The 16236-nt window shown below is 35.1% G+C and overlaps 1 protein-coding gene and 1 pseudogene across 2 annotated transcripts in view; both read left to right on the top strand.

Moving 5' to 3' along the window:
- VPS13A (vacuolar protein sorting 13 homolog A) overlaps window positions 1-16236 on the top strand; it is a 264222-nt gene that overhangs the window by 166495 nt on the left and 81491 nt on the right. Inside the window, exons 40-41 of the mRNA XM_082401536.1 lie at window positions 14152-14244; window positions 15002-15358. Of these exons, the coding sequence (XP_082257662.1) occupies window positions 14152-14244; window positions 15002-15358 (450 nt within the window). The remainder of the gene's footprint in view (window positions 1-14151; window positions 14245-15001; window positions 15359-16236) is intronic.
- On the top strand, window positions 3948-14139 carry LOC309633090 (heterogeneous nuclear ribonucleoprotein A1 pseudogene; annotated as a pseudogene). Its single transcript has one exon. The product of its transcript is annotated as a heterogeneous nuclear ribonucleoprotein A1 pseudogene (transcript).

The raw sequence follows: 16236 nt of genomic DNA on the forward strand, positions 1-16236 counted from the left end.
AAATCTCAGCTCAGAGTTCAAGATCTTTAGGTGACAGTTTTCTCTGTTGAGTCTGCATGTGACTTCTTTTGATCTGGCAATATATTAAGTACTAAACAAATAAGTTACCACTTTTCAACAGGCACACACTTCACCACTATCTACACAACCACTAGTATAACAGTGGTGTAAGGGCAGGATAATTGCAATTTAAAAACCCATTCAGAAAAAGAAAGAATGGGAAACACTTGGCAGTCATTGATTCATAACAATTATCATATCCTGCTGAGTGGAACTGTGAAAACTTTAAGCTCCAGCAGTGGAGTAAATTCCTTGGATAGCACATGTTGGAGTCTTTGATTTTTTTTCTCTTGAAAGGACATTGTCCTCATTTTCTCACGTGGCTCTGGCTTTCCCCTCTGAGAGTTTTTTTTTTTTTAATCATTATCCACTGTAGACACATCTGAAGTGGCTGTTGTCTTTTTTCGGGAACTGCACTATTTTCACAGCTTACTTCCTGTTAAGTTTATTACTTGGAGATTGTTTTAGCAGTTTTAATAATAACAAGCTTTTGTTTGCCAGATATTGGTCTCTTTGGCAGTCCTTAATTCGTTAAACATTTAGTTTGCCATCTAGGTTGTTCCATTTGTAAGTAACCTTAATATCCAAAGCTACTATTTATTCACAGGGTGTTTTTTTTGGCTATAGAACTCTTCTTTTATTTACTAATCTGTCATCTGCCTATCCTCCCTTCATCCTGACTTAGTAAAGGCTACTTTAACAGTAGGTTTGGGGGAGGGGGATAGCCACATCTGTTATCTTTTTTTTTTTTTTTTTGTCTCCCGTGTCTGATCTTAACAAAAATTGCCAGAGAAAAAATAGCAGCCACAGTCTTATTTCTTGCTGAGTTTCCTATTTAGAGCTTGGCTCTCCTCAGTGTTTTCCCTTCTCTTATAGGCCTTTGCAAACAATAGAAAGAAGGAGCTAATACACATCAAGATTCTAGCCAGACCTGTCTAGCTAAAAGTTTAGGCTTTTTTGTTGTTGTTGTTGTTAAGAACATGGTCTGTCTTCCTAGGTACCACCAGTAGCAGTTTTACCAAATATTTTGCTCTAGCATTGTTAGAATTATCAGCTTTGTATTTTGATATGTTCCTTGTCTATCCAGTTGCTAAATCAGTCACAGATATTTTTTACTTTGTTGCAGTAGTGCCAATTTTTAGGTATGAAATTTTGTATTAAGATATTAATTAGGCTGCTGTAACAAGAGGTCCCCCCTCCAAAAGATAGCTAATGCATGGTAGAACTAAATATTCTTTCTAGAAACATGGAATAATGACTCAGTTTAATGGCTCTGGTGTAATGTAGGGGAACCAGGCTCTTTCCATCTTGTTCCACTATTCGTAAGCTGTAACTTAATCTGCTTGTTCAAAGATAGTTCACAATGTACCTACCTTGCAGGTTGCTGGGGGTGAGTGATGGTGGTAAGGAGAGAACATGAAGGCAAAAAGGGATGCCCATTCTAAGAGCACTGCCCAGAAGTTGCACATACCACTTCTGCTCACGTCCTTTTGGCCAGAATTTAGTGATATGTCAGCACACAGTTTTAAGGGAGCCCAGCAAAGGCAGTCTTTCTAAAGACCAAAATGTCACTTGCTTGATTCCCTTCATTATACATTTGTTTTCTGTTTTATTATTGTTGTTGTGTTGTTTTTGTATATTTTATTTGGGTTAAATTGCTGTAATTTTTCTAACTTCTTAATGGATGCTTAGATAATTGCTATTCTGTCTTTTTTCTTCCCAGCATATGCCTTTTAAGAGAGTAATTTTTCCTCTAAGCACAGCTACTAGGGTTGATATGTTGTATTTTTATTATTCTGTTAAAAATACTTTCTCATTTTTATTTTTTATGCATGGATTAGAAGGGTTTTGCTTAATTTCCAAATATTTAGGGGTTTTCTGGTTGTCTTATTTTATTTATTTATTTATTTATTTATTTATTTATTTATTTATTTATTTATTTATTTATTTATTTATGGCTGTGTTAGGTCTTCGTTTCTGTGCGAGGGCTTTCTCTAGTTGCGGCAAGCGGGGGCCACTCTTCATCGCGGTGCACGGGCCTCTTCACTATCGCGGCCTCTCTTGTTGCGGAGCACAGGCTCCAGACGCGCAGGCTCAGTAATTGTGGCTCACGGGCCTAGTTGCTCCGTGGCATGTGGGATCTTCCCAGACCAGGGCTTGAACCCGTGTCCCCTGTATTAGCAGGCAGATTCTCAACCACTGCACCACCAGGGAAGCCCTCTGGTTGTCTTTTTATTGTTGATTTCTACCTTGATATCAGTGTGGTCTATTAACATATTCTGATTTTAATTCTTTGAAGTTTGTTGAGACTTATCTTATGGCCCAGGATATGGTTAATTTTGTTTTTATGAATATTGAGTGTACACTGGGGAAAAAGTGTGTTTTGTTGTTTGAGGAATAGCATTCTATTAAGATAGATTTTGTCCATAATATTGTTCAGATCTGCTATATTCTTAGAGCCTTTTTTTTCCCTGTCCGTTTTATCAGTTTATTGAAAGAGATCTATTAAAATCTATTTTCGTTGTGAATTTAGCTATTTTATGTTTAGTTTTGTCAATATTTGCTTTATACATTTTGAAGCTAGGTCATTTAAATGTGTACACATTCTGTATTAAATCTTGCTGGTAAATTTGACCATTTTATTAAAATGTCTTCTTTATCTCTGGAAATGATTTCTAAATTCTACTTACCTACTATTAGTATAACTATTCCAGCTTCTTTGTGGTATTTGCATGGTATATCTTTTCCTATCCTTTTACTTTTAACCTTTCAGTTTCCTTATGTTTAAGCTGTGGTATTTTGTAAGCAGCATATTTATTTGTTTTTCATAGTTGAGTCTTTTAATTAAGATATTTAGTGCATTTACACACTGTAACTACTGTACTGTAATTGGTTTTAAATCTGTGACCTACTGTTCATACTATTTGTTCCATATATTTTATGTTCTGTTTTTTTCTCTATATTGTTCTTTTTGGGGGATTAATAGGACTTTTAAATTTTTCTATTTTTCCCCTTTATTAGCTTATTAGTTATATATTCTTTTTCTGTTCTTGTAGTCATTATCCTGGATATTATAACATGCATTCTAGACTTAGTAAAGTCTAATATAAATATTTTTACCACTTTTAAAGCTTTTAGAATGCTTTAAATCCTGTTCTACCATTTTGTAATAGTAGTCATAGATTTTAATTCAATATATATTTAGAATCTACAGGGTATTTTTGTTTTTGTTGCAGTCAGTATTCATTTATATTTACCCACATATAATCTGTTTCTATTATTTTTTATTTCTTCCTACATCTCCATGTTTACATCTGGAATCATTTTCTTTCTTCCTGAAAAGCTCCTTTTATTTTATTTTATTTATTTTTTATTTTTTTGAAAAGCTCCTTTTAGTATTTATTTTAATGTGGTCTCTTGGTGGCAGATACTCTCAGTTTTTGTGTGGAAATGTCTTTATTTTGCCTTCTCTTTTGAAGGATAATTTTGCTGTATATAAAGTTTTAAATTGGTAGCTATGTACATTTAAAACTTTCATGGTATGTCTAGATGTGCTTTATATTTATTCTTTTGGAGCCTGTGGTACTTCTTGAATCTGTAGCTTTGTGTATTTCATAGGTTTAGAAAATTCTTGGTCATTATCTCATTAGATATTGCTTCTATGTCACATGTTCTCTCTCCTTCCCTTCTTTGACTTTCAGTTTCTTGTTAGACATTTTAGTCATATTCCATATGTCGCTTAAGCGCATTTCTTTATTCTCCATTCATATTGTTCCATGTTTCACACTAGATGTTTTTTCCTAATTTTCCTAATTTTTTTTCTAATTCTGTCTTCTGTTTTGTCTAATGTGCTATTAAACATTATTATCAAGTTCTTAATTCCTAGTATTGCATTTTTAAGTTATATAATTTCTTTTTATAGACCCCTCTGTCGTTCATTTTTTTTTACATATTAATCAAAATTACTTCAAAGTTTGTTCTTGATAATGCCAATAATTGAGTCATCTCTGTTCACTTCTGTTTTCTCTTTAGGTTTTGTTTCTTCATATATCAGATACTTTATTATTGAATGACAGACAGTATAATGAAATGTTATAGAGGTTTCATTGATTATTTTCTTCCTGTAAGGAGGGTTTCACTTGCTCTTTGTTAGACATATAGACTGGGGACAATTTACCTTTATCTAGTAGGAATTAAACTTATTGGAGGCTGGGTTGCAGTTGTTGTAAAGCCTTGTTTACTCCTGGTTCATATCCACTAGTATATAGTATCTGTCTCAGCGTCCCATCTGACAGCCAGGAGTACTTACTAGGGCCCATATTAAAGCCCATTTTTGGCAGATTCTGAAATTGTTTTTTTTTCTTTTCAGCCCCATTCTCCATATCATTCTGAAATTGCTGACCATTTCACTCTACTTAGCAATAGCCTTCTGCTTAGTGTGTGTGTGTGTGTGTGTGTGTGTCTAAAGAACTTCACAAATAACTAGAAGGTAAACTACCATGAAGTTTTGAGATAACTTCTCTGCTCCTGTGTTTTTCCTTGGGGACTTTGCAAGGTTGCCTTGGTAGCATGCCTATAGTTTCAAGCAGACTTTTTTTTAAATTGAAGCATAGTTACTGTACAATATTACATAAGTTACAGGTGTATAATATAGTGATTCACAATTTTTAAAGGTTATACTCCATTTATAGTTATTATAAATATTGGCTATATTCCCTGTGTTGTACAGTATATCCTTGTAGCTTATTTTATAACTCATAGTTTGTACCTCTTATTCCCCTACCCCTATATTGCCCTTCTCCCTGATTCCCTCTTCCCACTGGTAACCACTAGAATATGAGTCTGCTTCTTTTTTGTTATATTCACTAGTTTATTTTATTTTTTAGATTCTACATGTAAGTGATACCATACAGTCTTTGTCTTTCTCTGTGTGACTTATTTCACTTAGCATAATGCCCTCCAAGTCCATCCATGTTTCTGCAGATGGCAAATTTTTATTCTTTTACATGACAGAGTAGTAGTCCTGTGTGTGTGTGTATGTGTGTGTGTGTATGTGTGTGTATATATATATATATATATATATATATATATATATATATATATATATATATATGCACACACACATATATATATATACACACACCACATCTTCTTGATCCATTCATCTGTTGATGGCCACTAAGGTTACTTCCATATCTTGGCAATTGTAAATAATACTGCTATGAACATTGAGGTCCATGTATCTTTTTGAATTTGTGTTTTTGGGTTTTTTGGCTATTACCCAGGAGTGGAATTGCTAGGTCATATGGTAGTTCTGTTTTCAGTTTTTAAAGAAACTTCCATACTGTCTTCCACAGTGGTTGCACTAATTTACATTCCCACCAACAGTGTACAAGGGTTCCCTTTTCTCCACATGCTCGCCAACATTTGTATTTTGTGTTCTTTTTGATGATAGCCATTCTAACAGGTGTGAGGTAATGCCTCAGTGTGGTTTTGATTTGCATTTCTCTGATGATTAGCTATGTTGATCATCTTTTCGTGTGCCTGTTGGCCATCTGCATGTCCTCTTTGGAAAAATGTCTTTTCAGTTCTTCTGCCCATTTTTTAATCTGATTGTTTGGTTTTTTGATGTTGAGTTGTACGAGCTGTTTCTGTATTTTGGATATTAACCCTTTATTGGTCATATCACTTGCAAACATTTTCTCCCATTCGGTAGGTTGTCTTTTCATTTTGTCAATGGTTTCCTTTGCTGTGCAAAAGCTTTTAAGTTTAATTAGGTCCCATTTGTTTATTTTTGCTTTTATTTCCTTTGCTTCATGAGAGGGATCCTAAAAAATATTGTTGCAGTTTATGTCAAAGGTCTCTGCCTATGTTTTCTTCTAGGAGTTTTATAATATCATCTTATGTTTATGTCTTTGGTCCATTTTGAGTTTATTTTTGTATATGGTGTTAGAGAAGGTTCCAATTTCATTCTTTTACATCAAGCAAACTTTTTTTTAACATGACTTTTCAACTTGTAGGTGGATTATTGCTTGGTCACAAGTTTCTTCCTTCACAGATGGAAATAGAAGTCTAAAAAAGGAGATCCTTAGCTGGACAACCATATAAGGGAAACATCTGTGATTGTTGGGAATTTTGAGAAGGATATTTATGGCCAGCTAGCTGTTTTGGCCACATACATTTTGATAAGTTGCAATTAGTTGAACTTTAATTGGTATCATAGTCATTTATGTTAGAAAATAATTTCTTTTTTTTTTTTGAATTTTACTTTTTTTTTCTATACAGCAGGTTCTTATTAGTTATCTATTTTGTACATATTAGTGTATACATGTCAGTCCCAATCTCCCAATTCATTACACCACCACCACCACCCCTCTGCCACTTTCCCCCCTTGGTGTCCATACATTTGTTCTCTACATCTGTGTCTCTATTTCTGCCCTGCAAACCAGTTCATCTGTACCATTTTTCTAGGTTCCACATATATGCATTAATATACGATATTTGTTTTTCTCTTTCTGACTTACTTTGCTCTGTATGACAGTCTCTAGGTCCATCCACGTCTCTACAAATGACCCAATTTCGTTCCTTTTTATGGCTGAGTAAAATTCCATTGTATGTGTGTACCACATCTTCTTTATCCATTCGTCTGTTAATGGGCATTTAGGTTGCTTCCATGACCTGGCTATTGTAAATAGTGCTGCAGTGAACCTTGGGGTGCATGCACATGAAAAGATGCTCAACATCACTAATTATTAGAGAAATGCAAATCAAAACTACAGTAAGGTATCACCTCACACTGGTCAGAGTGGACATCATCAAAAAGTCTACAAACAAATGCTAGAGAGGGTGTGGAGAAAAGGGAACCCTCTTGCACTGTTGGTGGTAATTTAAATTGATATGGAGAACAGTATGAAGGTTCCTTAAAAAACTAAAAACAGAATTACCATATGACCCAGCAATCCCACTACTGGGCATATACCGAGAAAACCATAATTCAAAAAGACACATGCACATGTTTATTAAAGATTCACGAACTTTTAAAAAATGTATGTGGAGTGTGGTATATGAGCATTTTTTATTAGAATTTAATTTTCAAAGAATACATGACCCTAAATTTTTACAATTATTAACATATTTAATATCCTCATCTTTTCTACCTGTAGAGTATACATTTACTTATGTCTCTTTCACCTATTAGGATTTTATAATAATTTTTGAATAAATTCTTAAATCCTTTAGAATTGTTTTAAACCTTTTTGTAAAAAATCTGAATCATGATCCAGATATTTAATTTATTTTATGTCTACTGTAAATGGTTGTCAGCTTTTTTCATGAATTTATCTTACACTGTAACTTTTCTAAACTTGTTACCTGTACTAATATTTTTATGATGTTAGATTTACTAAAACTCATCTGCAAAAGTCACATTCTTGAATGGCAATAACGATTCATCCTCATTGTATTCCCATTGTTAAGTGAGGTAATATTACTATAGTTTTAATACTTGCTTATAATTTAAATATAAAACCTTTAGTGTGTTGAGAAATATTACATATCTAATTTTGAAATAATCTTAATCATGAATAACGAATTTTATTGAGCGCTTACTGCCATCTATTGAAAAAGCTACAATAGGTTTTACTACTCTTATGATAAATTACATTGATAGTTTTTCCTGTGGCATACTAGCCTTACATTTATGGGTTAACCCTAAATTTGAGGATATTTTAACTTGTCCTTATATTCTGTTTGCTAATTAGGATTCTGTAATAGAAGACTATAACTGTTCTGGAGTAGTAGGTGAGGGAGACTTCTCAGTAGAAATGACATTTATGCTGATGCCTGGAGGATGATTAAGTACTAGCTAGTTAAACTGCAATAGAGGAGTCACAGGAGTGTGTTTCAGCACAAAGGGATAGCATATGCAGAGAACCTGGGTTTCAGAGAGTACAAGTTCCCATCCCACACCTACTCACATACCAGCATCCGTACCCTTATACTCTGCCTTTTTTGTTGTTATTGTTAGTATTTAGTGGTCCTAAGCTTGGAATAATCTTTCCCACCACCAAGATACTGTTGTAAAATAGGAAATTTATAGTCAGCTCTTGTAGGCTCTTAGATGTTAGATAGCCTAAGATTGCTTCTCTGAAGAGGAAGCAGTATCCTCAGGAAAGGAATGCTTCAATAGTCTTAAAATCATTTAAGACTGGTAGCAGTATGGTGAGAGTTGAGGATAAGAAGGAGAAAAAAATGATAGAAACAGCAATAAAATCACAATGGATATAGTTGGAGGCAATAAAATAATACTAGTAGGAAAATAATTCCATTTTAAGAAATGTTTCCACATTATTAAATTGGTCTATATGGATTGTATTATGGAAAACTTGACCATTTAATGTAGTCTTGACATGAACGTGTTTACTGTTAAGGACCAGCTGCATTTTTAATCCTAAGTAGCTTAACTAGACTTGAAAATGTAGGAATTGGGTAAGAATCAAAGCATACCTTCATATTTATTTTGGGAAGGAGATATTTTAAAAAGCCAATTAAAAATTTCCAAGTGATAGAGAAATTTTATATGCATTTGTAATAGTATTTTTGTTTTTATTTTTTTGCCTTCTCTAAAATGAAGAAATAACACAAATTTTATGTTGAATATCTTAGATTATGTATTGTAATGTGGTTATAATTTCCTGTCCCTGGAGTTTAAAGAAATAATATACTTATTATTTAAGTCATGTACCAGTTGATCTTGCTGATTTATTAGAATAATGGTAGATGTTAATGTGCTTTTTTTGGAGAAATAGGTTTAGATGTCACTTTTTTTCTGATTTATTTTTCATCCTTAGCGTAGGCAGAATTGAAGATGGCCTCCAAGATTTCTACCCCCTGTAGCATGTGTCCAGTATGGTCTCCTCCCCTTGAATGTGGACAGGACCAGTGAATATAATTAGGTTACTAATGGCCTAACGTTGAGGTTAACAAAGAGAGATTCCAGATGGGCCTAACCTAATTTTAAAAATGGTGAAACATCAAAGAGATGCTTTCCTGCCGGCCTTGAAGGAGCTAACTGCCATGTATTCAATAAATAAGGCCACATGTCAGGAACCTATTAGGGACTAGTAGGAGTACAAAGTTATGCCTAGCCAAATGCTAGCAAGTAAATGGAAATCTCAACCCTAGGGTCACAAAGAAATAAATTCTACCAGCAGCCTGAAGGAGTATGGGAACAGATCTTTTCCTAGTCAAGCCTCCAGATGAGAACTCAGCACACTGACATTTGATTTCAGTGAAATTCCTGACCCATGAAAATGGGGAAATAATAAATTTATGTTGTTTTGAGCTACTAAATTTGTGGTGATTTGTTATACAGCAATAGGAAACAAATACAGATTTTTATATAGAAGTAATATGCTGTTGTAGCAATTATTTAAAATGTGGGAGCAGCTTTGGAACTGGGCAGTAAGCAGAGGTATGTAGAAACTAAACGAATTTTGAAGAGAATGATAGAGAAAGCTTAAACAGTATCTTGGTAGAAATATGGTCATTAAGAATGCTGCCAGTGAGGGCTCAGAAGGAAGGTAAAAGATATGTTATTGGAAATAGGGGGATGGCTTGACATGTAGTGACAGAAGGCTTTGCAAAATTGAGTCTTGGACTTATGTGGAAAGCAAAACTTGTAAGTGACAAACATGGATATACAGTTAAGGAGATTTCCAAGCTGCCTGATTTGAAGGTGCTTCCTGGTTTCTTATTGTTATAGAAAAATGCTGGAGCAGAGAGATAAATTATGGGAAAAACAGTTAAACAGAAAGAACCAGGTCTTAATGACTTTGATAATTCTCAGTCTTCCAAATGGCATAAGATGCTACAAGTCAGAAATGGCTGCCAGAAGTATAGCATAGAGAAAAGAATATGTAATTGTATAACCTTTTGCTGAACCTCAGATTAAAAAATGAGTATTCAGTCACACAAAGGGCCCTTTCAAGAGATCAATGTATGTTTCACAGATCTTCTCAATCAAACCAGAAGGCCTCTAGGAATCATAAGGGTATCAACCCTTAGCCTTAAAATAAGAGCAGGAGCCCATCATTATCTAAAAAAGATCTACGAATGCAGCTTTTGTCTAATGGAATGAAACGTCATGAAATCTATAGAAGGCCCTCAGGGTTCTTGAGAATATTATTTTAGCAGAAACACTGCCAGTATGGACTGAGAGGGACAGAGAGTACAAAATGAAGAGAGATTCTTGGACCCCCCAGAATTCTACTGGCAGGAAGCAGGATGATAAAACTACTCAGCTGCAAATTTGTGCAACCTTTTATAAAAAAAAAAAGGAAGGATGACTCAGGGTGGAGTTGACGGCCACAGAGAATTGTCCCTAGACTTTGAAATCTAATCAAGAAATTTATTTATCTGGCTGGATTTCAGAACTTCTTTGGACTAGTGACTTCCTTCTACCTTGTATTTGAATTGGAATATCTGTAATTGTTATCCTATATCTGTCCCACCATCCTATGTTGGGAGTGGTGAGAGCAAGCAACTCATCTTAGTTTCAGTTTTAAGAGAAATTGTGCCCCAGCAGTTGTACTTAATAGATTACACCCAGGAACTTCATCAACATCTGGACCTGATTTAGATTTTAGACTTTGAGCTGATGAGAGAGATGAGATTTTAGAATTTTGAATTAATGAGAGATGTAGATGAACTGATTATGTGGTGAGATACAGATTTAGATGATGAGATTTTGGACTTTGGGCTATGATGGGAGGCGACTATTAGGAACTTTAGGAGGGGGACTTCCCTGGTGGTCCAGTGGTTAAGACTCCACGCTCCCAATGCAGGGGGCCCGGGTTGGATCCCTGGTCAGGGAACTAGATCCCGCATGCCGCAACAAAAGATCCCGCATGCCACAACTAAAAAAAAAAGATCCCGCATGCTGCAATGAAGATCCCGTGTGCCGCAACTAAGATCCGACACAACCAAATAAGTAAATAAATAAATAAATATTAAAAAGGGAACCTTAGGAGGTGGTGAATATATTTTGCATTTGGGAGGAACGTGAGTCGCTAGGGGCTAGAGGACAGATTTATGCTTACCATAGTTAGGGAAAACTCAGTTAATTTATAATTATATTAAGAATTATTTAGTAAGTCTAATATATTTATAATTTTTTCTTCTCATCTTTTGTAGCTTGTCCTATATAGATTAATTCATTTTACTTCATTTTATAATGGAAAAAAATACCATGATAAAATTTTATTTTAGTAATTTAATCCGCAGTTGAATCCACAAATACAGAACGTGTGGATACAGAGGGCTGACTGTACTGTCTTTTTTTCTTGAGATAATGTTGGCTTATAACATTATATAAGTTTCATGTATGCAATATTATTTTTCTACTTCTGCATACACAACAGTATGCTCACCACCAAAAATTTAGTTTTCATCGGTCACCATACAGTTGACCCCTACCCGTTTTGTCCCCCACCCCTTCCCCTCTGTAACCTCTACTCTGTTCTCTATATCTACATGTTTGTTTTGTTTGGTTTGTTCATTCATATTGTTTGTTTTTTATTTTTTATATTACACATGTAAGTGAAATCATACAGTATTTGTCTTTCTCCATCTGACTCATTTCACTTAGTATAATACCCTCAAGGTCCATCCATATTGTTGCAGATGGCATAGTTTCACCTTTTTATGGCTGAGTAGTATTCCCTTATATGTATGTGTATATGTATACAAACATATACACACACCCCACATTTTCATTATCTTTTCATCTGTTGATGAGCACTTAGGTTGCTTCCATATCTTGGCTATTATAAATAATGCTGCAGAGATATGTTCAGTAGATTACTCCTTTCTGCCCGTGGACGCCGCCGAGTAAGCATCGTTGACGTCTCCCCCACCCCCTCCACTGCCGTCATGTCTAAGTCAGAGTCACCCAAAGAGCCCAAACAACTGCGGAAGCTCTTCATTGGAGGTTTGAGCTTTGAAACAACTGATGAGAGTCTGTGGAGCCATTTTGAGCAGTGGGGAACGCTCACAGATTGTGTGGTAATGAAGGATCCAAACACCAAGCACTCCAGAGGCTTCGGATTTGTCACATATGCCACTGTGGAGGAGGTGGATGCGGCCATGAATGTAAGGACACACAAGGTGGATGGAAGAGTTGTGGAACCAAAGAGAGCCATCTCAAGAGAAGATTCTCAAAGACCTGGTGCCCACTTAACTGTGAAAAAGATTTTTGTTGGTGGCATTAAAGAAGACACTGAAGAACATCACCTAAGAGATTATTTTGAACAGTATGGGAAAATTGAAGTGATTGAAATCATGACTGACCGAGGCAGTGGCAAAAAGAGAGGCTTTGCTTTCGTAACCTTTGATGACCATGACTCTGTAGACAAGATTGTCTGTCATTCAGAAATACCACACTGTGAATGGCCACAACTGTGAAGTAAGGAAAGCCCTATCTAAGCAAGAGATGGCTAGTGCTTCATCCAGCCAAAGAGATCGAAGTGGTTCTGGAAACTTCGGTGGTGGTCGTGGAGGTGGTTTTGGTGGGAATGACAGCTTTGGTCGTGGAGGAAACTTCAGTGGCCAAGGTGGCTTTCGTGGCAGCCACGGTGGTGGTGGATATAGTGGCAGCAGGATGGCTATAATGGATTCGGTAATGATGGAAGCAATTTTGGAGGTGGTGGAAGCTACAATGATTTTGGCAGTTACAGCAATCAATCTTCAAATTTTGGACCCATGAAAGGAGGAAACTTTGGAGGCAGAAGTTCTGGCCCCTATGGTGGTGGAGGCCAATACTTTGCCAAACCCCGAAACCAAGGTGGCTGTGGTGCTTCCAGCAGCAGCAGTAGCTATAGCAGTGGCAGAAGGTTTTGATTACTGCCAGGAAACAAAGCTTAGCAGGAGAGGAGAGCCAGAGAAGTGACAGGGAAGCTACAGGGTACAACTGATTTGTGAACTCAGCCAGGCACAGTGGTGGCAGGGCCTAGCTGCTACAAAGAAGACATGTTTTAGACAATACTCATGTGTATGGGCAAAAAAACTCGAGGACTGTATTTGTGACTAATTGTATAACAGGTTATTTTAGTTTCTGTTCTGTGGAAAGTGTAAAGCATTCCAACAAAGGGTTTTTATGTAAATTTTTTTTTTTTTTTGCACCCATGCTGTTGATTGCTAAATGTAATAAGTCTGATCATGACGCTGAATAAATGTGTCTTTTAAAAAAAAATAATAGTAATAATGCTGCAACGAACATAGGGTGGCATATATCTTTTTGAATTAGTGCTTTTGTATTATTTGGTTAAATACCCAGCAGTGGAATAGCTGGATCATATGGTAGTTCTATTCTTAATTTTTTGGGGAATCTCTGTACTGTTTTCCACAGTAGCTACACCAATCTCACTGCTAGTGTATGAGGGTTCCCTTTCTTCCACATTCTTTCCAACACTTGCCTTTTTGATAATAGCCATTCTAACAGATATGAGGTGATATTTTATTGTGGTTTTGATTTGCATTTCCCTAATAATTAGAGATGTTGAACATCTTTTCATGTGCCTGTTGGCCATCTGTTTGCCTTCTTCGGAAAAAAGTCTGTTCAGCTCCTCTGCCCATTTTTTAAATTGGGTTGTTTGTTTTGCTGTTGTTGAACACTATGCCATTTTATATATAGGACTTGAACATCCTTGGATTTTAGTATCTGCCATGGGTGAGGGGTAGGGGGCAGGGGACAGATGTGTATGTCCTGGAACCAATTCCCCAGGGATTCCAAGGAACTTCTGTAAAATAAAATACAGAATACAAGTTTTGTGGAATTTTCATGTATTTAAGCATATTTAAGAAATTCTTTTACTTATTATATCAATAGTGTTGCTGATATTGTTAGTACTTTCTATTTTTTATGAATAATGAATAAGAGGATAATTAAGAAATGTTTTATTGATTCACTTGTTTTTTAAATAGTTATTTTTACTAACTTGTTTATTTAACATACTTATCTATTACTGGGCAAGTCTTTAAATAAAAATATTTTAAGAACATGTTAATTTAATAGTATTGGGTTTTCTCTCACAGGTTTTGCAGCCTTGTGATTTGTTCTATCAAGCTACTCAGATAAGTACAGATCCACAAGTGATTGAATTATCAGTAAAATCCCTCACACTGAAGGTAAGTTACAATGTAGTCAGTGCCCTTTTGAAAAAATCAATAAAACTTAGAAATAAGCAATTATTATAGCAACTCTTTTAATTATTAAATAAGCAAAAAAAAAGCTTTTTTTTTTTTTAATTTATTTATTTATGGCAGTGTTGGGTCTTCGTTTCTGTGCGAGGGCTTTCTCTAGTTGCGGCAAGTGGGGGCCACTCTTCATTGCGGTGCGCGGGCCTCTCACTATCGCGGCCTCTCTTGTTGCGGAGCACAGGCTCCAGACGCGCAGGCTCCGCAGTTGTGGCTCACGGGCCCAGTCACTCCGCGGCATGTGGGATCCTCCCAGACCAGGGCTCGAACCTGTGTCCCCCGCATCGGCAGGCAGATTCTCAACCACTGCGCCACCAGGGAAGCCCAAAGCTATTTTTGAAAATCTTTTTATGACACATAATTTTAAAATGATATTTAATATATATTTTATAATGAATGTTTTCATATATTTTGTTATTGGCAGTTGACTGCTTCTGTAGTTAACATACTTATAGTATGTATAGTTGATCAGTTTGATATCGACATATAAATATTTTAACTATTAAAATTAGTTGTGATAATCAAAAAACTTTTTTGTAGGCAGCAAATTGTATCTACTATTTCTTGGTAGTAAGGTTAGTTCAATATTAATTCCTCTTGATCCTTTACAAATATATTTAATGTTTTTTGAAGTGTGTATTTTTGAAAGTGGTTTATGTAGATTTTTTTATTAAATTTTTCCCCTTAGGTTTCACCGGTTATCATAAATACTGTGATTACCATAACTTCAGCACTTTATACAGCTAAGGAAACCATCCCACAAGAAACTGCTTCTTCTACAGCACATTTATGGGAAAAGAAGGATACAAAGAATTTAAAAATGTGGTTTCTTGAAGAACCGAATGAAGTTGAAAAAATAGCTCCCACAACTGAATTGGTACCCAAAGGAGAAATAATAAGAATGAACATTGATTCTATTTTTCTAGTTCTTGGGGCTGGAATTGGTCATCGAACAGTACCTATGCTTTTGGCAAAATCACGTTTCTCAGGGGAAGGCAAAAACTGGAGTTCCCTAATAAATCTCCACTGTCAAGTTGAGCTAGAAGTAAGCATATGTAGTATTTTTCCAGATTTTATAACAAATAATGCTATACATGGACTATTTGGGGACTCTTACTTAAACATTTAAATTAAATTTATCCTAAGTATGATGTTGGTTCACAAAACTATTGGAAGAAAATGTACAAATTTATGCCCTTGATATAGTTGTTTTTATGTGTATGTTACTTTTAGAGTACATGTCCATATTAAGTTTATATTTCAACTGATTTCATTCATCTTAAAGTTGATGATATTAATAGACAGTTGTTGAGTAGATGAAAAATTCTTAATTTTAAGAATTAAATTGAATATCCTTTTTCCTTTAAAATGATAATAGACTATTTCTTAATCTCTTCTAAAATAGTAATATAAAGAATGAGAAAAATACGCCTTATACTTTTATATAATGCAGAATCTTTATACTGTAGTGCGACTCCACCAAGGTCTTTCAGATTTTTGTGAGAGTCCTTTAGTTATATGGAAGATATTTGCTTTGAACCAACATATATTTTGCTTCAGAATTTATCTACATAGAATCATCCCAGAGATATTTTGCTTTAAATTATTAATTGAGTTGATGTCAAGTAGAAACTAATCTGATACTCTAAGTCAATAAATATGAAAATTTATAAGCTGCTATAACATTTGTGTTGATACAGAGTTATATACTAATAGAGGTGGAACTGACAGACTAGATTTCAAGTTTCCAAATTTTAGCTAAAATTATCTGTATTTTGCAGAGGATTTGATCTAGGATGTCCAAGAAATTCAGAGAATTCAAATAAGTGCATACTCATTGAATCATATGTTACTTGCCTCAAGGGCTTTCGAAAAGTCAGTGGAGGTAGACAGACATGTTTAAAAAATGTCAGTAGTGTTTGA

This window comes from Balaenoptera borealis (genome assembly GCF_965194805.1).
Source record: "Balaenoptera borealis genome assembly, chromosome: 8".
In the NCBI taxonomy this organism is placed as follows: domain Eukaryota; kingdom Metazoa; phylum Chordata; class Mammalia; order Artiodactyla; family Balaenopteridae; genus Balaenoptera; species Balaenoptera borealis.